The 25,838-nt window shown below is 36.9% G+C and overlaps 1 protein-coding gene across 1 annotated transcript; it reads right to left on the reverse strand.

Annotated features, from left to right (window-relative positions):
- Positions 1–1,034: 1,034 nt before the first annotated feature.
- On the reverse strand, positions 1,035–25,838 carry TP53BP2 (tumor protein p53 binding protein 2). The gene is made up of 17 exons (XM_070949351.1): positions 25,734–25,838; positions 22,874–22,987; positions 20,955–21,028; positions 19,507–19,608; positions 18,252–18,426; positions 17,671–17,852; positions 17,201–17,365; positions 16,651–16,888; positions 15,212–15,340; positions 14,032–14,186; positions 11,074–11,557; positions 8,794–9,572; positions 5,858–5,995; positions 5,513–5,646; positions 4,599–4,765; positions 2,888–3,087; positions 1,035–1,878 (listed from the first exon to the last, which is right to left on the reverse strand). The coding sequence occupies exons 2-17, from the start codon at positions 22,959–22,961 to the stop codon at positions 1,837–1,839; spliced, it is 3,252 nt and encodes a 1,083-aa protein (XP_070805452.1). The 5' UTR covers positions 22,962–22,987; positions 25,734–25,838; the 3' UTR covers positions 1,035–1,836.

The raw sequence follows: 25,838 nt of genomic DNA on the forward strand, positions 1-25,838 counted from the left end.
TTTGACCACTCTGCACAGCAGCATTCTTTGGCAGCAGTGATGGGGCTGAACTATAGGCCTGGGGCCTTCAACAGCCTCAGCTAATCACCATTGCCCCGCCCCCTACTTCAGCCCCAGTACCACTGTTGAGGGGGGTGCTACATCAAGCTGTGGCCAGCCACAAGAGGCCAGAGTACAAAGCCCCAGCCATCCTGTGCCCTTGTGCTCTGCAGGCCCTGCTGATCTTTGGCCACCTTTCTCCTGCAGCTATCGAGGTATGCCCGGACTGACCCTATGCAAGAAAACTGCTGGCTTTCCTAAGCCTTTTTTTCTGAGCCTGTGCACGCTGTTCTGGAGGTGGGTGGAACTGAAGCACCCCTGCTGTTCTAAGAGGGGCGGGCTGCCAAGTGCCCAAATTTTGATCATGTGACCATAGAGGTGCTGCAATGGCTGTAACTTTGGGTTCTGGACATCAATACCATTCACTCATTGCCACTATAACTTCAAATGATTGTTAAACGAGGACTACAACTATACTACAACTAATCAAATGATTGTTAAACAAGGACTACAACAATAGACACAGTGTCTATTTAGTTAACAGAATGATTAATCATCAAGTGTAAGAATGCATTTTCTGGATATGAATATTCCCATAAAGAGGCTTATTGTATACACGTGTATGTATACACACAGTTGTTGTACAAAGTTCTTATCAGACTTCATCTTTGTCACTGCCAACTCATATTTTTGTCTCTTAAGTTTAATGATAAATTGAATGCCCAAAGGAGTAAAGGCCGCAGAATGCTTGATGCAACTGGGGATATTACCATAATTCAAGAAGATATGATCTTGTCAATAATAGATATAAAGCAATTTTAAAACATACCATTTCCTTTTCAGATATCTTCCTTCTCTTATACCCTCACTCAACCCTCTATACAATTTAATTGGTCAGAATAAAGTAATGGAACTTAAATGTCAAAAGCAATGTCATTTTTATAGTTTACGGGTCACAGAAAAATATCCCTGACAACCAAGAAATGCTGACAACATTGGAAGTCACAAATTTTAATCTTTATTGTGCTCACATCAGCACATGAGAACAGTTCAATGACAGGAGCACTGAGTATTCAAAGAGTAAAAACAAACTGGTATTTTCTGAAGCAAATGTTTAATCACAGTTAAGGAAAAGATAGTTGTAACAAAATTTGTGAGATGCAAAAACTGGCTTTTCTACATTTAATACCGAAGTTACAAACATATTGTTTGTAAGGAAGAAAAAGAACACCCCACATAAGCTACATCACATGTGACATATTTCAAATACTTTGGAATCCTAAAATGCTACTGCACTTAAAATTATTGCTCAAAGAACTGCTTTAGATTCCTTAATTCAACAGATTTCATAACATTTCATCCCATTAGCTCTGCTACTAAGACATTTTAAAAGCACAATGTTACTAGTTTCTATATGAAAAGGTTACCTGATTTAACATTGCTCTGTTTCTACAGAATGGAATGAAAAAGGTTCAAGAGAGACTGTCTGGAGCAATTGTTGGGTTCTATCTTATTAGTAAGTTAGAAAAGGGGGTGGAAAGAAAGCTACTGTAGAAGCAAAGAAGGCAGTGATTGACCATCAGGCCTAATTTGCCTAAAGGGGAAACTAATTCATTGCTTGAGAAAATAGCATTGTAGAATTTCTTCTATAATTTTTATCCTTCATATGTTTTCAAGGTATATTCAGCCTTGCTTTTATATCACATTATTACCAAAGGAAGTCTCACAGATGCATTTCTGCAGATGAAAAGGAAAACATCCTGCAGTTAATACTTCATAAAATTGCTTCTAACATTTTCATGCCAAGCTTCTTTGCCTTGGCTTAATCCTTGGGTATAGCTGGAAAAAAGAGAAAAGAGAGGTTGTTGTCTCAAGTACACAAGTTAAGACACACAGTAATTACTTTAAGGAGGTGCTCTCCTTGAAGCTTTTTTAAGAGCAATATGTACTGTATATACAGACACACATAAAGGTAAAGGTTTCCCCTGTCCAGTTGTATCCAACTCTAGTGGGGTGGTGCTCATTTCTATTTCTCAGCTGAGGGAGCCAGCGTTGTCTAAAGACATTTTTGTGGTCCTGTGGCCAGTGTGCCTATACACCAAGGCGCAACAAATGCTGTTACCTTCCCACCTAAGTGGTATCTATTTATCTACTTGCATTTGCATGCTCTGGAGTTGCTTTGTTGGTAGGAACTGGGACAAGTGATGGGAGCTCATCTCATCGTGCAGCGCTCGGGTCTCAAACTCAGACAGTCATCTTTACACTGACAAGCTCAGCGTCTTTAATCCCTGAGCCATCATATAGACCATCAAAATCATGTGGTGATTGCCAGAAGTCAAGACTAGGGAGGAAAGAGTGAACTAGAGAGACTCTACAATATCTATTGGGTTCATTTTAAGGATTAATCAAGATCTCAGTGAGTAGATTTGATTCAGGTCCTGCATTTCAAGATTCTTTTTAAAATACATTGTTTGTCCCTCATAGGTTCCCCAGTTCTCTAAAACACTATAATGTAGTTCTGGAATTTATCCTACCTATACTCCAAGAAGCCAAAATATATCATTAGCACACTTCTTTATGAACTCTGACTTGAAATAGATCTTTATGAAATCAATTTCAGCTACAGAAGAGGAGCTGCCATAAGGTAGAGATTGCTGATTTTACAACATTGCTAAATATTGAACATCCATGACTTTAGAATAAATCATGTTGGCATCCTAATTTAACTTGCAGGAAACCCTGACAATTTGGAAAGTGAGGAAGACCATTGACATAGCCAAATCATTTGTATAAAGGCTATACTGCTATAAACCTATACTAAGAAACAATTGCAACTATTCCAACCTACCCCAAGCAAGTTCCGTGGCACGTAACCTTCTCTGTCACTTAGCTGAGCCCACCACCATTCTATTTCTTCTTCATCTTCCCGGCGAAGGACCGTCATGCAATCCCCTCCTTTAATGGATAGCTCATCGTCATTCTGAGCCTCGTAATCCCAGAGAGCATAAACTACTCCTTTGTTCATTATACCCATTTTTTCTTGCACTCCTGCAACACACACACAAAAAATCAGACCAAGTTGTCATAACAAAAAAATTATTCCATAATAATGCTATCACATAAATTCTTAACTAAATAAAAAAGCCAAAAGTCACAGAACTACAGCAAATATAGTTTGTGTAAGAATGTTCAAGCCATTATAGAAGCAGCATTAACATAAATACAGTCTCTGGATGGATATAAAACTGACACAAAGTGGGAAAATCATTCTACCTACAGTGCATGTGAAGATGCATTTTTTTAAAAAAATTATTGAGAATTTTACATAAAGTAAGCCAAAATCCAAAGAAAAATAAACAAAAGTTATGAAATATAGCATAATGACTTTCAACCTTCTGTTCGACAGATAATTACAACCTTATAATCCTCCCTCTTATATATTATACAATTCTCTTCAACTCTTTAGTTATCTTTTTCAATGCAATTTTCATAGCATTTTTTTCTTTCAGCAAAAAATGTAAGTTTTCCAGTGTGCTTGTCAAGATACTATCTGAATAACAAAACAAACTGCTATTGCTTCTATCAAATATCCCCATCTCTGTTATACATGAAAGCCCTACATATAATGCATAAGTGTTTCAATGCTTTGCTTTCTGAAGTTCCCTTTATTCAAAAGAAAACTAGAAAAATAAAATGACTTTTCATATATAACAAAGCCACTAGAAATTAAGGGATGGCAAAATAGATAAGACTTTGAAAAAGTTTAGACAGCTAAACATTTCTGCATGAATTATTCAAATTCAGTAAGATTTCCTGAAGGATGTGTAAAAGCTTTTGAATTAAGATAGTTTGAACTGTTTCAAACTAAAAACATTTTCAATTTGAAACACACACTCTTACTATGTAAGCTCTTTGCAACCAAAATATTATAAGATTATTATCCAAGGATATATTCTATTATTTATCTGCTATCAAACAAAGAAAGCCTCTCTAATTGTCCTGTTTCTGTCAGATATAAGTGGAAGTCAAGAAGGTCATTCCATTCTTCAATTCATGAAGAAACAAGAACAGTGTAAGCAAGTGTGGACAGATAAAATCTAATTCAATTATATGACAAAAGAATCACTCAGCACTCAATAAAACTCTCCACAAACATTAAAATCCAAGAAGAATTGAAAACAATGTATGATGCAGTAAATTTATCTCAGTTCAAGCTAAAAAAACAAAACCAAAATACTTTTCATGAAAAAAGAAGCAAGTGAACTCTACTACAAGAAAGGAAATTTCCGAAAAAAATCAGCCTTCACATCTTCAAAGACGTTGAGCATCAAGTCACCTATTAAAAAGTAGTAAACATGCAAACAGGTTTACAGTGAAATTTGGGATCAGGGAAGTAGAACCAAATAATGCTTTTCATTTGATGCCACAACTTAAAACTTTCACAGAACTTCGAATGTATGGAAATGCTGTTTTCTAGAGCTTGAAAGAATCTTCTAGACATAAAAGTGGAAATCTGGGGAGGAAATATTGCTCTAAGGAACCCCATTTTGGGCACATACCATAAAGAAACTGTGAACACTGAGTATAGCCTTCTTCCATTTCTTCACACTTGTCTGCTGCGGTCTGCATGTCACTGTATGTTGTGGCAAATACAGCAGCACCTGATTCCACTAGAAATTTGCACACCTGGACATTATTGCAAGATGCTGCACAATGCAGTGGAGTCCTATACATTGCAAAAGAAAAGAAAAAAGTAACAATGTTTTGAATTACTTTCCACAAATACCCAGATTGATGGGTACTTGGTGCCTGTTCTTTGGAATGTCCTCCTCCTGGAGATTAGGTTAGCCTGAACCCCAATGTCTTTTTGGATATGGCTATGCCACTAGGTATGAAGATTGGAATATGTGAGAATCCATGAGAAGGTTGTATTGATGGCTGAGACTCCCCCCTCCCCCCGAATGCAAAGTGGTATCCATTGTGATTATTATTACTATTGTATGCTGTTCCCTTTTCATAAGTCACAAGGTTAAAATGGGTGCTATATACATTTAAATAAATCTACTGTAATATGAAACATTAATATTAGCATTAAGTGTTGATGGTTGTTATGGCTTCTGAAACCTTTACTACTAACAACAGCATTTCCCCAAAGTTGCTTTCTGAAAGCCATATTGTTTCATCTCTACACCCAAATTCCTCTTTTGCTGAAGACTGTACTGCTGTTCTTATTCTAATGCAGTAATTAAAATCTTTTGCTTTGTATTTCAGAGATGTTGAAATCACCAACTATTCTAATGAGCTAAGGGCAATTCCCACTCACCTATCCCCATCCCTAATGATTATTTCTTTTCTCAGGCAGCGATATTGAAATGGATATAGACAATCATGTATTTACTAGATACCGCATGGTGGAAAGTTCTGTTAAGATAACTTACTTATGCTAATTCAAAATGGCAAAGAGCATCCTTACCATCCATCACTATCTGCAGCATTTACATTTACACCAAACTGTACCAAAAATTTCACAATCTCTGAGTGACCAGCACAGACAGCATTGTGAAGTGCTGTAATGCCTTCATCATTGGGCAAACTGGGATCTTCAACCTGTGCAGCGAAAAGAATAAAAAGAAAAGAGAATGCTAAATATGCTTTCCATTATGCCAAGTATCACATATACAATATTGTACAATTTCTTGGATTGAATAACATCTGAAACTCTTTATCAGTACTGATCTCATATTCCATCCCTGAAAGTTGCTATAACACACTGCAGTACTAAATGTAGGTCAAGTCTAAGGGAACATGGGCTTTGTACCTCATAAATAATCCGCTGTACAAGGTCAAATTCCCCCTCAAGGGATGAATCTAGAAGCAAAGCAAGTGGATTGAATTTTACTCGCATTCCGTGATCAATCCTGTCTGAGCCAATTTTGCGCAGGTTTGTCCGCTTGCCCTAGAGAAAAGAAAACAATGATACATATTTTTTAGTTAATTTTAGTTAATTTCAATGTTATGGAAATTGAAAAAATAATTTAATTTGACCAATTATTGCATTATATTAAAAGTTACAATTTCTTAATTGTTGTACTCAAGTAAAAAAAAAAACTTTGAATAGACTAAGCAATATATATTCCATTCTAGTGAGTCCTAAAAATAGATCATCTCCAAATCTGTCCCCTGTTGTCTTAGACATGATTAATTTCAGGAAAGGATCAGGCGTTGCCTGCATAACATTTCTTTAACTCATTCAAGCATTTTCTGAACCTATATGGCTAAACATGAGCCCAGAAACTACTGCAGCTTCTTTAAGGAACAGCTTAAAAGGAGTTAAAAAGAGGCTACTTCTTTGAAGCGTATTTGTAAATCATTAGAACTCAGGGCAGTCAGTGAAAAATTGTTCAGAGATGATGCAGGATGGGATGAGGCAACCAAGGGCCAGAAATAAAGGAGCTACGAAGCACCAAATCCTGGAATGTCCCAATGACCATTTAAATAGGACCTTGGTGTACATAAAATCCCCAAACAAACAAAGGATAGGATCTTTCTAGCATCAGAAGTAGTGTCTGGCTTGAGAAATAGTATGGTGCTACATCAGACGCAAGTAACACAATTATTAGCATAATATGCATTAGTTATTTCCCAAGTGGGAAAGATTTCACCACAATACATGATTATACTCAAATATTTGTTGCTAAGACATCATCACTAAAGCAAAAACTAGAAATTAACATTTAAGAATGGAAGCAGGCAAGCAATGTCATCTTCATAGAATAACAATCAGGAAAAGATTTTTTTAAAAAAAGGGAGGTTAAATCAATACTTTAAAAGACTAATCTGATAAGTAAAGACTGAAGAAGGCTAACATGAGGAAGAGGCTCAGTTTTAAAAATTCAAATATTTGAACCTGGAACACAAACATAATATGTACATCTAGATCAGGGGTGTCAAACTCAAGGCCCGGGGCCGGATCTGGCCCACGGGGTACTTAGATCTGGCTCACGGGGCTGCCCTGCAAACAGCAAAGGACTGGCCCGTGGTGTCTCTGCCAATGAAAACAGAGGGTCTGCGACCCTCCCAAGCTCTGTTTTCTCTGGCAGAGGGTTGCAGAAGGCCGTCGCAGCTGAAAACAGAGCTTGGGAGCCCATTTTCGCTGGCAGAGTGCTTGGGCCACCACAGGTACCCCTGACACGAGTGACGTTGAGCTGGCCATGCCCACCCTGGCTCCCCAAGGTCAAACACAACCCTGATGTGGCCCTCAATGATCTAGATAAAAGGAGTGAATAGCTGCCACTGAGCAAATAACAATAATTGAAAACTATAAAAACACCAGTGACATCAGAGTACATTGAAAAGGTAGAATATAACATTGTCTCATTCACTTTGTTTTGTATGATAAGCTGAAATTGGAAAGTCTTTATCCTTTTTCTAAAGTGTAGTGTATGTTATAGCACCCATTGTACAAAAGTATTCCACAGTGAATTTTTAAACATTATAAAATGATGGCAAATTGAAGCATCAGTGAAGAGAGAGCAAGAGAATGGATGTCCTAAGACACTATCAGAGAGAAAGAAATTTAGGAAACTGATTTGATTTTTAAATGCCACAATGGTCTCCCCAAATTGGCAGACTATAGACATATCAGTATTCTCAAGCCAACTTGTGTAGTACTTCTTACTATGTTTGTGTGCTTTTGAGTCAATGTTGACTCCTGGAGAAATTCCTTTAGCATTTTTGCCAAGATTTCAGAAACGGTTTGTCATTGCCTGCTTCCTAGGCTGAGAAAGTGACTGGCCCGAAGTCACCAGCACTTTATGCCTAAAGTGGGATTAGAGTCTCCTTGTTTCTAGCCTGATGTCTTAACCACTACACCAAACTGGCTCTCCACTTCTTATTGTACAACACAGATTATCATGAAGACATCTGATTATCACAAACTTCATAAACATTTCAAAAAGAGGTGTTGACCACATTACTTTTTACAACAGAGATATTTAACTGAAAGATATTCCACAGAATGCAGTACTGCAGGCTACTTCTGCTGACTGCCGGCTGACTGCAATTTGGCAATTCGAATCTCACCAGGCTCAAGGTTGACTCAGCCTTCCATCCAGTGGTAGGTTTCAAATTTTTTTACTACCGGTTCTATGGGTGTGGCTTGGTGGGTGTGGCATGGCTTGGTGGGCATGACTTAGTGGGTGTGGCAGGGGAGGGATACTGCAAAATCCCTATTTCCTCCCAATCAGCTGGGACTTGGGGGGGCAGAGAATAGATGGGGGCGGGGCCAGTCAGAATTTTCACTATTGGTTCTCTGAACTACTCAAAATTTCTGCTACCGGTTCTCCAGAACTGGTCAGAACCTGCTGAAACCCACCTCTGCTTCCATCTTTCTGAGGTCGATAAAATGAGGACCCAAATTATTGGGAGCAATATGCTGACTCTGTAAACCACAGAGGATGGGACAGAGAGGGATGTAAAGCAGTGTGAAGCAGTATATAAGTCTAAGTGCTATTGCTATTGCTAGTCTAGCATAATAGCCACTATCCACTACTTTACCAAAGATATCCATTTGTCATTTCAGTTTGAACATGGGCTTTCAATAAATGAAGTCTGAAGATATTGCACAGCAGCAAGGTATGTCTAGCAATCAATACAGCTGAATTACCTTAGAGAGTTATACACTGCAGAAGTGGCACAATAAATCATCTTACTTGATAAGTGTCAAAATTATTGAAGCAGTGTGTTTTTACTTACAGGTGGTAAAGAAAATTGCCCCGTGACTTCAGGAGGTTGCATATTGAATGAGTCTTCTCCCAAGTTCTCTGGTTCTCCTGAAGGATATGGAGGTGGTGGGTAGGGAGGATATTCTTCCATGTATATGTCAATAGGCAAAGGCACATCTAAACTTGGTTCTTCCATTTCAGGCTGAATGACAGAAGTGATGTCAGAGGTTCCCTCAAGAACACTATCTAGTCCTGATGAAGGCAGAGAATTAGTATTGGAATCAGAATTTGGGCTTTCTGCTTCCTCTGAAATAGTTGGCTCAGGTGGAGTAGGAATCACTTCCTTTACCATTTCTGAGTTTAAGTAAGGATTTGGGATTTCTGTTGAGATTTCGGTAACTGTAGCTGAAGTTTGCTTTGGTGGATATGATGGGGTGGAAATGGTCTCCATAGCAGCCAGAGTTGTCCTCTGGTACAATAATTTCTGAATGTTGGGCCCATTAGGGCCTTCTGGCTCAGTAATAGAACTACGTTTCTTCAGTGGCCTTGGTGCATTGGACAGCTTCTTCCGAAGGGCCTCCAGATCAGCATCACTTTGATTTCGGTACGGATTTGACAAGAAAGGCAAAAGCTTGGTTGGGCTGAGCGGACGAGGAATACGTTCTGTTTCATTATTTTCACTGGCCGAAATTGTAGATTCTATTTCAGGCTCTGGACTGGCTGGCTTGCCTTGTGCATTTGAATAATTATTGTCCATCTGCTGCTGTTGGTTTGGGACACCAGCTGCACCAATAACTGGCTTTCCATATACTAAGGAGCAATTCAGAAAGAAAACCATAAACACTTGGCAAAAAAAAAAACCCAAACAAATGCACTATGCATACATTCAACCAATTCAATTTATATCAAAACTGATAATATGGCTGACTACTCCAATTAGCTATGCAGAGATCTCATTCATTATATCTTTAGGAAATATAATGGAGCATGAGGGATCTTTTTTTACAGTTCTTTTTATTTTTAAATTTAAACACTGGCAGTGTAGACCACAACTGAAATAGAGGGAAAAAATGAGGTATTGGACGTTTTTTGACAATTCCACTAGAACATGACTGACATTTTAATATTGCCAATAAAAAGCAACTTCTCTCTTAAGCAGTGTAAGTACTTGCACTGAAAATGTCAATACATTATGTACATGGTTTAATTAGACAATTGCCAAACAAACCCTGAAGCAACAGTCAATCAGAATTAATAGTCTTTAATATTGAGCTGGGCCAAACTTATTAGTGCTTAATGCAGACCCACTGTAACTTCTGGAATTATGACTAACATATCCCGCTGATTACAAGGGGTACTTAAGCACAATTAAATCCAGAGCCATCATTTAATATATTGCACTTAAGAAAATGTACATATTTCTCTAGTAAAAAGAGAAACTGTTGTAGTTTGAATTATACCATTCCAACTCAACATCTGAAGATCCAAATAAAAATGTGAATGAATTTCAATTAAAAATTTCAATATTGACAATTAACAAGCATGTGTTCCACAAAAACACAGCTTAGTCAGTTCCAGGTTAGAAGAGAAGTCATTGTATCTAAATAGAACCTATCTGGATTCACCTCAATATGTAAGTAATAATATATAAAAAGGGGTATCTTAAAATAGGGTAGATAAATTTGTGATTGGAGCACACAATTTCTTTTAATTATTGTGGCAAACCCAAAATAGTTGGAGGATTTTTTTATCTTCAATATTTAAGGCAGCTGCTCTCAAATATAGAAATCATGAGCAGTTTGGAAGAGGGGAGTGTGGCTTATCAGTATTTTTTTTTAACTTAATCAAGGTTACAAAAGCAAAGCATGAGCATGGACAAAATCTACCCCAGATTTTGCCAATGCAAACTGCTATGAGCAGCTGTGATATTGTCAAATCTGAGAATCCGTATGAAATACAGATGAACATGTAATTATTAAATGTAAGTGGCATTTTTATTTCTTGCGTAATCCTAATCCCAACAAAATAAGTAGATTTTTTTTTAATAACAGCTGACACAAATGCATTTATAATTTTAGGGCTCATGTTACTACAAACCACTGACTTAATTTTTCTCTTTAAACAACCTGCAAATAAAGGACCAGTCTTTCCAGCTCCAAGTGCTCTAGGGAAGACAAGTTACTAGCCCTTGCTTTAAACAGAGTAGCTCCTTGAACTCTCACCACAGTTCAAGCTGCTCTCCCCTTTAGAAACAGCCTTTTATAAAAACAGAGCATGACAAAGCAAAGCAAAAATATCCTTAAATGCTCACCACTTGGGAAATGAGGTCCTCTAGTTTGGGCTCTTGTCAGAGCACTCTGTACTGCCTGCTGAAAGTTCTTCCCAGGGGTTTGCTGCTTTGTATACATGCTGTAGATGGAACTTGTAGTCACAGTCTGTGGCTTTCGAAAAGGTGGTGGAGGGGCTTCTTTGGTTGGCTGAGGAGTGAAAGGTCTCACAGCTACTGCAGGAGGACTCTCTTGTTTGGGAAGAGCTAGATCCAGATTAGGGGGAGGGCCACTTGGGGAAACACATATTTTTTGTTGAGCATATTGAGATGCTGATGGTGTCAGTGCAGCTGGTGGCTTTTGCTTACTTCCTGTGCTGGCAATTGCCAGAGGCAGCTTCTGGACATTACATTCAGGCTTGGCATCTGATGAAGGAAGCTGACCAGTTTGGCCAAAATAAGGTAAGTTGATCTGTTTTGGCTTGGTAGGAACAGGTGGTGGTATTTTTGCGACACTTTTAGAACCCATCTGTGAGTCAAAAACAGCCAAGAAAATAAGACATTCAAAAGAAATGTTATTTTAGCTAAAGTTAAATAGTACACAAGATAATGCTATCTATTTTACCTCGCTCATATACTGTATTAGGGTTGGGGTTAGATGGTAGTCACCAATCTCCAAAACATAAATACATAAATATTAAAGGGTGAAATCTCACAAGACAGTCAAATATTGCAAAATGTCAGTGTTCTCACAAGAATCCTCATTTTTGGAACATTTTTAATCAAGAAGATAAAACAAAAAAGGGTTCCCTTCCCACGTTTGTACTTTTGGCATCTGCAATATCTTGCAAAATCATGGCTCCCACTGCTTGAAAATATTGCTGACCCTTGCTTAGAAAATTACAGAGTATTATTATTCATTAGGTAGCATACAAAGAACTCCTGCCTTACAAAATTATTAGTTATGAAGTAACTTAGGCCAAGAGGAATTGTCTGGCCCCAAGTAATCCAAAATCTCAGAATATTATCTACTGAGCTCTTTCAACAGAAGCTCAGCCTTCTTTCCATCTGTGTAACATCAAGCTGTCAAAAATCCACAGGCTTTGGACAACTTAGTGATCCAATGGAAAGAGAATGGCTGAAAGGGACACCTGCACCAGGGAAAGGTGATTATACAGGATAACAGAATACAACCAACAGAATAGGAAAGGGCTATTTAAGCTACCAGACCGGGGGGGGGGGGGGGGGAACGGGGGACAGGGGGGAATCACAGGAACAAGAAGAAATAATTGTAAACCAGTCAGAAACCTTCAATTGACATACAGAGTAGTACAGAACATAGAAATAATAAGGAAATATACACTTCACAAAGAAACAAATAAAAAACTGATTTGCAAAGGTAAAAGAAATTGCAGAGAATGTTGACTGGGACAGAAGACGGGTTATGAAGCTTTTAAAATTGCCCGCTTAATCTTGTAAGAATATATGATAGAAGATTCTGTTGAGCGTCTTGAACATCCTGAACTGAGAGTCAAGAAGATATGACAGGCAGAGCCAGCTTGTCATTAGTGAAGTGTTTGCATATTTCAATAAATTTTGGAACATAAATATTTGTGAAGAAGAAAGTGAGGCTATAAGTCCATTGTCAAACTGAGACAATCAGCAACTGGACCTTTCTTGACCACCACAGAATTACTAAAATATAGGGGTCCAATTATTATTGGACCTGGTGATTCTCCATGACCTGAGATCATGGAGAAAACAAAATTCCAAAGAACCCAAATAGAAAGATGAACACCCCCACAACCTCCAAATCATGATATGTGTCAATGCTGCTACAGCAGTGTTACTGATAGTTGGTCTGTTCACTGCAGTCTCTAGAGTTTTGCTTTTCTCTGGTAGTGCACAGCCACTGAGAAGCAGTTGTAGGTGCATCAGTTCCAAATGTTTCATAGCAATGTGAAACATACTCCACAGACTCACATCTAAATGCTTACTTCACTGTAAATAAGTTTCCAACTGTGAAAGTTGCAGAGTGCTTCTGTCATGATAGGTGGGAACAACCTGGGAGAGAGGGCAAAGAGATGCTGCAAGAGAAGAGACCCTCCCTAGTTTCTCAGGCTATAAAACAGCGAGGACTGTACTTTCAGAATGTAAGAATCTGTCAATGTAGGTTTATAATAAAGTAGAATTAATTCATAGGGTTGTGATTCCTATCTGGTTTACCCCATAAAGCCAACAACCACCTACCAGAGAACAGAATACACAATCAAATGAGAAAGAATGATACAATTATGTAAAAGGTATTATAGCCATAATACTTTTAAATTGAGCAAATGCTGAATCTTTTCTGCCATGATTCAACCAGAATAAAAGAAGCAAATGACAAATCCTATGGTAGTATCTATGTGATCAGGAAAAATATACAGGTAGTCCTTGGCTTACGACCAATCATTTAATGATCTGGTTAAGGAGGAGTTAAAATGGCCTCGGAAAGCTTTATGGACTAGAAGACACTTTTTGAGTGTTATAAAATCCCTCCCCCCTCTCCCCATCCCGTAGCCATATGACTGCATTTTAGATATTTGGCAACCAGCTCACATTTACAACAATTTCCCCTCCAGTTTCTGATGCGTTTAGCTGCTCCTAGAGGTTCTTTTCCCCAACAGCATCTGAAAGGACTGTTTTTATTTTTCTTCCACCAATAAGAAATGTGATTAAGAAGAAAAGAAAGAAGAAGATAAAGCAGAGAATGTATATAAGAGCGCCTCTAGAGATGGAGAGTCCTTTTCTTCTGTGATGGTGAAAATCTGCTACTTGCATTTGGCTGCACACCTCAGAGTAACCCCTGTTGTTTGCTCAATTGTTCTGGGAAATTGAGCAATTTCCCTTTACGGTGATCTCAAATATTAGTTAATCAATGCCTATTGTATCAAATGGACGTAGATACTTCTCTTGGCATGTAGAGAAATCAAGATTTAAAAAAAACACAATTAAAAATACCTGGCCATCACGCAGGAGGTCTTCGCTACTCTGATTTTTTCTCAGTGTAGTTGTTGTAGGCACAGAAGTACTTCCGTTTGATTCAACAGAATCAAACATGGACAGGGGGCGCACTTTCTTTTCTCTTTCTCTAAAAGGTACATCTCCTTCACCAACTATAAAAAGACAGACTTGGAATTAAATTAAATAGGTATTTGATATCTACATCACAACACAAACTAAGAAATTATCAGGATTTTTAGAGCTTTTAAGCTAGATATAAAGTTATTGTTTTCAGTTAAATAAACACAACTGGGCTTGATTAGTTTAAGAAAATCAGCATTAAACTTGTATTTCAAGGACAAATAAGACACAATGAAGTCATTCTTCATTATTATCTATAATATTTTCAGAAAAGCCTTTCAATAATGAAATATAGAACATGCTTGTACTACAACATAAGCATAAGATCCTTTATGAAGAAGCAAGCATTGGATTTGAAAGAACACAAAGGCTTCTTGCTGAAGAGATTTGACAAATGTCAACAGTACCATGAAACATAAGCAGATGTAAATAAAACATACACTGTTAACCAAGTTGAGAAATTATACAATTTGTAGTTCAGGTTAAAATGGTGTGTGTGTGTGTGTGTCTGTGTGTCCTTGTTGCTCTCTGAGTTTGGTTCTTTTCTTGCATATGTTTCATTACACAAAATGGGTAACATTATCAGTGCTAGTGGAAGTGTGCCTACAGGCAAATTTTTCCTATTTGCATGCTTTCTGAAGCATGTGTGGTACCAATAAAGGAGAATATTTGTAGCTCAGAGTTGAAATGTACTGATGATGTTGCCTAGTTTGGGCAATGAAATGTCTGCAAGAAAACAACCAAGCTCAGAGAGCGCTAAGGATCTCCCTTATACTGGCCATTCCAGAATCCAAACGAAGCATCAGAACTCACTGATAACATTTCTAGAAATGGGGCCTACCCAGTACTTTAGGTGTTTCTATGTACATTAGTCTGTAAAAAAAAATCACATATGCCTGATGACTCTTGCTACATTTTTAAAAAATCACAATCTGGCACATGTCTGAACGTTTGTCTTCAATCCTTATTCTGGAAAGATTTTGAAATACTAACTAAAAAGGTGTTAACAAACCATCAATGAAATAAATTACTGAAATCCTCACAGGAAGTAGTTTACCTTTTCCTTCAATGTTGCTACTGACATTTATCACTGAGGAAGTTGAGCCTTGATTGATAAAGCTATCAGCACTTAAGTTATTCCAATCACTGATAGCAAGTGGGGGTTTTGAAGCAGCAGTTGTAGTTCCTGTAGTACACATGAAGAACAGAGAAATTAATTTTAAACTTGTAAAACTTTATTTTGATAGATGTCTACATAAAAGGATCCTATGTAATATATTAATTTTCACATAATTTTAACCAATTTGTTAATTTTGGCCAAAGCAGGAAAGCATTAATATTAAAACATCTTGTTTTCTTCTAATCAATATTAGTAGCTAATAAAAGAAAATATACATAGTGGAGTTAATGATAGCTCCCAAATAGAAGACACCCATTTATGGTCAACTCATATATAAAAGATAGGTTTGGCTATTATAAGAGCCGAGGTGGCGTAGTGATTAGAGTGCAGTACTGCAGCTACTTCAGCTGACTGCTAGTTCAGCAGATCAGCGGATCAAATCTCACCGGCTCAAGGTTGACTCAGCCTTCCATCCTTCCGAGGTGGGTAAAATGAGGACCGAGATTGTTGGGGGCAATATGCTATTTAGAATACTGTCTTTGGTGTAAGCCGCCCAGAGAAATACGAATAATAAATAAATAAATAAATAAATCATGAAAATAAATTAGGCACATTCTTTTATTTATCAAATAGCTCACTTTTTTTTAGTATTTCCAATATGTGACACACTAGAAAAACGCAGAACACAAATTTCCTTACTATGCATACCCCCGATTATGGGGTTCATTTAGTATAGTACATGAATGTTATCCACAAATATCCCAGTAGAAACATTCAGACACAGTAAATTAAAATAAAACTGCTATCTGCTTTAACAATTGATAATGGCAACAGACAGCTTATTTTAAAAAAAAACTGTACAAATTCATAAAGATCATGAATGAATGCTGAACAAACCCTATAACAAATCTCTGTTCAATCTTTGTTTCTGAAGCAAAAATATAACTTTGTAAGACAATATTTTATATTCTTTATCTCCCTTGTAGCATCTGCAGGAAACTGTTATGTTGTTAAACAAAAATTAGATCATCTATTTTTACACAATGAGAATTTGAAATAATTACCTAGAAACAACTATGTTTTTTGCATTTATATTATATAGTTATATATTACATGGATATATATTTGATATATAATCAATATATCCTACTGTATGGTCTGAAAGAATTCTGCATTTGGAAGCAGAATTTCGACTAATTCAACTAACTGAACAAAGCATATAGATACATTATTCTTTAGATATCCTGTGGAATTAATTAGGCTAATTGCCTTACTTAGCAATCTGCATGACAAACTGCTAGAACATACGCTGACAGGAGGAAATGTCAAAACACTTCATATAAGTAGAAAGCAAAAAGGGGGGAAATAGCATTTACCACTTGGAGCTTTTGTCTGTGAAGGAACACCAGATCTCATGTTTGGCAATGTCTGAGTTTTTAATGGACCATCAACAACTTGTAAAGTTGGAGTCCCATCTGGAAAGGCCGGTTTGACTAACAGTTCATTCCTTGAGGCAATACGTGGCATGGTGGAAGACTGGATATAAGGACCAACAGCTGCCACTCGGCTTGGAGCAGATACAACTTGTTGCGGCTGGTTCCCATCTGAAGACACCTAGGCAAGATTAAAATTGCAGATTAAAAAAGAAATTAAATGCTGTAACGTAAAACCTGTCCAGGAAAAACTCAGTATCAAAAAAAAATCAAGTATTCATTCTACAAAGAGCACAAAGGGGCCAAAGCATTTCTCCCGATTTAAAAACTAGGTAGATTAATGCCGATGTGTTATTTCAGATGGTTTCCGTGATATAAGAAAAATGCTAGGAATACAGCAGAGAGACCCTTAACCAATGTCACATGCCCGCTCATCCACCTAAATAAGCTTCTATAGCAGAATGGGATTTTTCTTTTCTTTTCTGGCACTCACTGGTACATTCTCTTTCTGCTGCAGCGCAGCTTTCTTTTTCCACAGCCGTTCCCTCAGCTCATTAACACGCTTATCCATAACTGCCACCTCCGAGTTGCGTTTGTTTAAAGAGTCCCTCTGTTGTTGCAGCTTGGCATTCTGCTCCTGGTTTAGCTTGTTCCTCAGCTGAATGCAAAAGAAACAACTTTTTCAGGATGATGCTAGAATGCACCTGACAAGTAACAGAACATTATGCAAAAGTTTGGGAGAAAGAAGTCTGGAAAAGTAGCTCTGACTAGATTTTTATTTCTTTCCACAAAATGGCTGGTAATTATAATTATATACAAAAAATAACCTAGAAGGTAAGTTAATTTATGTAAATTGTTAGGGATTATATAATTCTTGTTTACTAAGGTTTTTTTTCCTGAGACAGTTGGAGATACACCCCATTTAACCCTTCTTGCAGGTTTGCAGGGTAGAATTGCAGTTACCTGAAGCTCTTTATACAGGCGGTCAAGCTCAGCTACAGCAGACTGGTTGTCATGGTAACCATCAACCCGGCCATTCTTCAGCATCTCCAATTGCCTAGTAAGTTCCTCTACCTTTGACACAGCCAGTACCAGTTCTCGTTGTTTTTGCTGGAACAAACTGTTCATCTGCTCAATCTCCTCCACTGAAGAGGAAAACAGAATACAATAGCAGTAGTGGAGAAATGACCAAATGTTGGCTGCTCCCAAGATAGCAATTAAAGGGACAGATACCCTGTATTGCTCTCCAGCACAGAGCCGGGAAAAAAACTAAGCATAAAGTTTTAAAGGAAAAACACATTTTATCAATCCTAAGCAAAACTGAAGCTAGGGAGTTATCATTTGAAAATGTACTGCCTTATGAGGAATATTATTTGAAAGTCTACAATATAATAACTAAATAAGGATGGTGTTAGAGTGTATTTTCCTAGAGAGAGCAGAAAACTTTTATGAAATGTAACCCTGAAAAATATTCCAGCACAGCACTAATTATAAATATTTAAATTTTCAACAAATCAGAATTTCAAAATTGAATTATAGCTCACCTAATTTCCCATTACTGAGCCGTTTCTGCTCAACATGGCCTTTAAGTGCTCTCACTTTTTTCAGCTTGGCTTCCTGATTCTCAGCAATTTCTTTTAATTTTTTGAGTTTCTCCTGCTCTGCAGCTTGTTGCTGCTGCCGTTGATCCTGCTGCTTCAGAAATTTTAAACGCTGCTCCTATAGGTATACAATGTAAGCATTAAGCCAACTTTAAATACATTGCAGTTAGTCTTCGACTTACAACCATTTATTTAGTGACCATTCAAAGTTACAGTAGCCCTGAAAAAAGTAATTTATGATTGGTTGTTGCACTTGCAGCACCCCAGCGTCACATGATCACTGTTTGTGACTTCTCAGCTGGCTTTTGACAAGCAAAGTCGATGTAGGAAAGCAGATTTGCTTAATGACATGATTCACTGAACAACTGCAGTGGTTTGCTTAACAGCCATGGCAAGAAAGGTCGTAAAATTAGGCACGACTCACTTAACAACTGCCTTGTTAGTAATGGAAATATCTAGTCCCAATTGTTGTTGTAAACTGAGGACTATTTGTACATTACACTGGTCTATTATTCCTAAAATAAACAAACTCTCTCTGCAGTACATCCAGTGAACACAATTCATTTGATTATTTGTTATTAAGCACAAGCCGCCAGCAGCATGTTACTCATCAAAGAAAGACAATCAGATTAAATTAAACCTATAGTTTAGGTTACCCAAGTCTCCCAATTATCAACATACCTGGAGAAGAGCTGTGTCAATTTTAATAATCAAAATTACCTTCAAGGAAATGTTTAACTATACACAGACACATTTTTGTAATTCTTACACATGGGGGAAGATTTCATTCTCTTATTAATCTTCCCAACTGAAGAATCCTAAAAGGATTCCAATACAACAGGATTGATCCTTGGATAGTAAGCATAAGGGAAGCATACTCTATCCATTGATATTCAATATCTTATATACTGTGGGTTCAATTAATTTAAATGAATAGCATATTTGACATCGATGGTGCCTGATTCCATATCCCAGCTTTTCTATCAACTTAATGGGCATCCTTGTCACAGTCTTAATTCATCTTAACATATTGTTTTATCCACTCAGTTTAGAAGAATCTAAAGAATTCCAACCCACTTTTAAAGAAATATATACTTCACAAAACTCATGTGAAGAAAGTTACTTTGTCATGTTTCTGAAAAAATTCATAAATCACACACACACACAAAATACAGACGCAAAACGTATTTCAACAAACCTTGTTAGCCAGCAGTTGCTGCTGTGCTTCTATTTGCTGCTGTTGTCGTGCTGCCATTTCCTGCAATTCTGCCAGCGTCATGTCCATCCGAGGAACAATGACCTTCATTTTAAAAAAATGATACGTAAATGATATTTTGTTAAAACTCGCACAATAAATTTGCCACTAGGTTTCAAATGTAAAAAGCTGCCTTTATTTTTGAGAGTTGTTGTAAAGAAGGAATTGAATGTGGAATGATAATTTCCTGATGAAAAAGACCATTAAGTTACTGATAGCTCTTTTATCCAATGGACACAGAATAAAATAATGAAAGAGAAACTCTCCAGAAATTGCCATGTCTACTAGCATCCAGCTATCAACTTTCTTGACTGACTGAATACCAGAAGCCAAGAGTAAATGAACCACCCAACATGCAAATTATGGGAGAATCCAAGTGCACAATGCAAATACAGGCTGCTTGCCAATTTGACTAGAGGCTAAAAAATAGTTATTCTCTCATCCCAAATATAGCAAGTAGAAAACAAAACCAGGAAGTTTACACAGGAAGAATATTTTACACAGAGAGATTTATCCTAATCCCCAAAGTTTAAAGAAGCCAGATAGCTGACACTTTTCTTAAAATTATTTTCCTCGACTCTTCAAATTAGAGAAAAATAATGCCTCATACTGTATTTCATCTTGCTATACTAATACTTATCTAGATCAAGTATGAAGTTGCTTATAGAATAAACCTAAACCAGTCAGTCTTTACGGAGATACTGAAGACCTGGTTTTTCCTATAGATCCTGTATCTCGCCCCAGCATAGTATGTTTTATTTTATTATGCCTAATTATCATTTTTCTTTATATTTGAACCTTTCTTTCATTTCTTTATTACAATTTAAAGGCTGCCTGACTCTGGGTGGCTTATAATTAAAAAGAGAAATATTAAAAGGGGAAAAAAACTAAAAAAAATCCAAAGAACTAAAAATCATCAGTGGACTAAAACATAAAAAATAAGTTTCAAAATATTTTTTGTCTTAGAATCCCAACTTTCCTAAAGGTTATGGCACACATGTCTGTAGAAGGAACTGATTACCTAGTTGAAAGATCCATCTCTTTATGTGCTTCAAACAATTTGGGATTGCTTAAAACTAGACTCCCTTAAAGTGATCAAAACTCCAGGGTGACAACATAGATATACAGTAGCCATGAAATTTTCTTGGTAATAATCTGTATATCATTTGTCATTATCATTTTTTGTTCAAAAGGCCAATCTAGATTATAGTCCTAGAATTCTCTGTGAATTCCATTCAACCTGCTTCGACAAGGTTGGACAGATGCTACCACCTGTTTGACTGATTGCCTTAAAACACTGCATGAAATGTTCTGAAAATAAGACATCTGTAAATTTACTAGAATAAATTATGTGCTTAGTTTTATTTGAGAGTGCTAATGAAAATACTTACTCCATTCTCCATTTTCCTTTCACCTGGCATTTTAATGCCATTTCTCTTCAAACTTGGATCTTGCATCCATGACCCTTTATTAAGTAAAACACAAAAAATATCACTTTTAAAGAACAGAATTTCCTTAAGTATAGCATTCCTTTTATACAATTGGAAAAATGAAATGGTAAAAGAATCAAATTGTTTTAGAATTTTAAATAAATACTTAAAACAATAAATACTAAATAAATACGAAAATAAATTAAAAATACACATCTCCACATCAGTGAAGAGTGCCTTGTCAGGTTTCTATTGCATGGCTGATTATGCAATGAATTCATTAGATTTCTCTGATACACTATATAGAGATAAATAAATAAGAAAAAGGTTTTTTTTTTATGAAAATTAAAATATTCAAGCTACAGAATAAACAACCCAGCAATTATGTATAATAAAACAAAAGGACTGCTTATAAAAAAAATTGAGACACTCATGCCATTATAACATAACAATTTTGCAGCTGGGACAAGAATTCAAAGATATTTGCTTATCAACCAAATTCTATGAAAAAAACCTCTCTGACTAATTCATTCATTTATTCAGACAGTCAATATAGAGGCCATTCAATTCCAAGTGCAACTTACAACATTAAAACCAACAAAACAATAAAGCAATGAGAATGAAGATTATACATAACCAGAAGAAAAAAATATTTAATTCCAAACCAAATTCTAAACATCATTATAGCTCTTTAATGTTATATATTCGATTACAGGTAGTTCTCGACTTATGACCACAATTGAGCCCCAAATTTCTCTTGCTAAGTGAGAAATTTGTTAAGTGAGTTTTGCCCCATTTTATAACCTTTCCTGCCACAATTGTTAAGTGAACCACAGCAGTTGTGAAGTTAGTAACAAGGTTGTTAAGTGAATCTGGCTTCCCCATTGAACTTGCTTGTCAGAAGGTTGCAAAAGGTGATCACATGACCCCGGGACACTTCAACTGTCATAAATATGAACCAGTTGCCAAACATCTGAATTTTGATCACATGACCATGGGAATGCTGCAACAGTTGTACGTTTGAAAAACGATCATAAGTCACTTTTTCCAGTATTGTTGCAACTTTGAGCAATCACTAAATGAACTGTTGTATTTCGAGGACTATCTGTAGTTACTTGGTAAATAAAAGAATGAACATAAATTTAAAATTTTGACAAATGTAAATTATATTTATTTAATAACATGTTATTCATCCATTATATCTTTTCTCGTTTTCTTTTTGCTTGTGTGGTCATTTATTTTACTCTTTAAATATTTTAAAATAAATTTATTTAAAAATAAATCACTTTATCCAAAGGCCTGAGTATAGGGGATGCAGTGGCTCAGTGGCTAAGATGCTGAGCTTGTTGATTGAAAGGTCGGCAGTTCAGCAGTTTGAATCCCTAGTGCCGCGTAATGGGGTGAGCTCCCGTTACTTGTCCCAGTTTCTGCCAACCTAGTAGTTCGAAAGCACGTAAAAATGCAAGTAGAAAAATAGAGATGACCTTTGGTGGGAAGGTAACAGCGTTCCATGCACCTTTGGCGTTTAGTCATGCCAGCCACATGACCATGGAGACGTCTTCGGACAGCGCTGGCTCTTCGGCTTTGAAACGGAGATTAGCACCACCCCCTAGAGTTGGGAACAATTAGCACATATGTGCGAGGGGAACCTTTACCTTTACCTATGAGTATAGCCAATGCACATTTTGAAGATCATCAGGATGGGAAGCGGCATGGTTCTCTTTGGGGGGGTGATGCTACTCCAAAGGGCAGGCACTGCAACAAAGAAGTTACGCTCCCTAGCTCCAGAAAAAAGGCACTGTTTGATCAAAAATACCTGGCGTGTACTCATTCTGCTCAATCTTTCAGGATAGGATAGTCTCCATCATTTTAGATCTTACCTGTTTCTCGAGTAGGAGGTCGTTCATGGCGAAGAAAAAACCGAACCTCATTTCTTTGGACTCCATAGCGCTGCAGAAGATCCAACATACGCTCATTATCAGCTACAGGGCGTTCTGAAAAATAGAAAGCAACTGTGACATATTTTCTCAATTGTGCTTTCCATGCTCAGCATGTGTTTACTGTTTCATCAACACATGTTCAGTCACCATGAAATTATTTATCTGATTTATCAAAATGCATTTGCACAGTGTCCATAACATTTTTATGTTTAAATGTTGTGGCTTCATCCTGCTAGTACATATGCCAGAAGGATGTTCCCCAAAAGGATAGTAAAAAAATATGGGGAACAAACCTGAGCCATACACAGATCAAATTCTACAGAAAGTTCTATAAAACCAAACTGTTGTTCCAAAGCCAAAGAAATAGGAAACATGGAGACATTTAACAGCTATGACATATTTGTCAAATACAAACATTAACAGCATTATTAGGAAAAGCCAACATTTTATGAGTAATCTGCAAATAAAAACAGATACTTCATTCCAGTATCTGGAATGGCACAAGGCACAACAGAAGCCTTTCTATTACTGAAACTAAAGCAAGCTATATCCCAATTAGAAAGACTGGTGTAACTTTATAAACACATTTATTAGGATCTAGGATTAACTCTTGTAAAATTCTAAAAATTGTCCCAAAAGCAATATTACTGCCTATATTCTAAAATTCACTCTACATAACAGTCATGGTCACTGTCATAGACTTCTACTATTAAGAACAACTAGTCTAGCATGATTACAAATGACAATCAAGATACAAGCTCAGGCTTATTAAAGAAATGAATGTTCTGCTGCTGATACTACTAATTTAAAGTTTCATAACACCTAAAACAGCTCCTATCGATTATTGTACAATGAAATTGGTGTTTTGACAAGACAAACTAACCAGTTCTGCTGTGACAAGCTGAATAAGTCAGCATGCAAGCACAGCACAATAATACATTATGTTCAAATAGCCCTCATTCATTACCACACTACAATATAGTTTAAAACCACTAGATTGAGAATGTAAACCAAATATTTACTTATGAGTTATTTTTAAAGTTTTGCAACAAATACAAAAAATATGAAGTGATGTTTTCTCTACTTACTTCACATAAGAATATACATAGGTACTCCTCAAATTATGACCACAATTGAGCCCAGAATTGTAGTTGTAAATTGTTGAGGTCATTAAGCCAGGTGTCCTGTGATCACCTCGCTTAACAACCACAATCCCAGCTCCTTAAGATTAAGCAGAGCACAGGCTGCCTCAAAGGTTGGATGCAAGACCACCCGTGCACAACTTGCCTGTGGCCTATGCTCCTGCACTCCCTGAGGCACCCCTTGCACAGCATCCCACCCCACTGAGTTCCATATTATTGCATCTCTTGCCCACCATCTCATGCCTTGCACTGCTGAGCTCTTCCAAAAATTACTTTCTAAAAGAGCAACCAGCCAATGCAATATGCAGATGTCACCTCACACCATTCTGGAGGTGGGTGCCATTCATGTGATCTCTCAGAAGGGCACCCATTTCCAAATTGTATGTTTCTGGGGTGCCATTGAGTTTTTAATCTTGAAATATTTGTTCTCCATGAATTTGTCCAATCAATTTTTAAAGCTACCTAAATTAGTGGCCATCATTATATTTTGCAGTTATTTCTGATTCCTGGTCACAGCGTTTTGAAAGGTGGTGGGGGGAAAAAAATCTCCCTCTGTACTTTTTCTATATCATAGATGGTTGAATCCTACCTTCCACCAGCTGGCTCTGTTTTTAAACTACAAACTCCCAAATAATCTAACCTTTTCTCATAAAATATGTGCTAAAGAGCATTCTGGTTATTCTCTTACGCAACTTTTCCCATTATAGCTTTTTCAAATCTATGACCAAAACTGTACATAGTATTCTAGATATGGACATTATACAGGTAGTTCTCAATTTACAACAGTTCATTTAGTGACTGTTCAAAGTGCAACGGCACTGAAAAAAAGTGACTCTGACCATTTTTCAGTTTTGCCCTTTGCAGTATCCCCATGATCAAAATTGAGATGCTTGGCATCTGGTTCATATTTATGACCATTGTTGTGTCCCAAGGTCATGTGATCACCTTTTGCGACCTTTTGACAAGCAAAGTCAATGGGGAAGCCAGATTCACCTGTGGCAAGAAAGGTCATAAAGTGGTCAAAACTCACTTAACAAATGTCTCAGTTAACAACAGAAAACTGGGGTTCAATTGTGGTCATAAGTCGAGGACTATCTGTAGATTTGCATATACTACAAATGTTTACAATGTTTAGCTTTACTTTGAATCTTTCTTCCATCCTTTATGAACCTATCCATTGTCTACAAAAAGCTTAGGCCCCATAGGATATACTGTACAGTATATGAAGTTAGGTGATTTTTTTGGTCCAAATAGGTATTACTCTGTATTTATATAAATTGAATTGTATTTTCTATTTGGTTAAGCATTCATCTGCATTAAAGGTGAGCTTTTTATCCTCACATTTGCATTGTAGCACCCTAACAACCTTATTGGACATGAGCTTTATGTGTACAGAAGGAAGCTTGTTTCATAGGTATGGAATGCTCTTAAGGAGGTTGATGCATTTTTAAGAGCTATTAGGCAAAAAAAAAAAAACACCCTACTAATTATTCACAACCAAGAAAGCAATCTTTCTAAAAGAGTCACAATTATTGAACAGTTTGTGATCCTTTACATGATCCTGTAATTAAGTATATTTAATTAAAGGTGCTTTCATAATACCATAGAGATAATTCTATAAATGGCCACGGAAGTAAAAGTAACCATGATATACATACCTAACCCACCCCATACTTCTGCCAGATGACATTCAGTCTCACCAGGCTCTTTGCATAAATCTACTACATCTTTGCAAGTAGTTTCTGGAGTGACCGGTACTTCTG

Source organism: Pituophis catenifer, unplaced genomic scaffold (assembly GCF_029215685.1).
Source record: "Pituophis catenifer annectens isolate HBS135680 unplaced genomic scaffold, rPitCat1.0.hap2 SCAF_1, whole genome shotgun sequence".
In the NCBI taxonomy this organism is placed as follows: Eukaryota; Metazoa; Chordata; class Lepidosauria; order Squamata; family Colubridae; genus Pituophis; species Pituophis catenifer.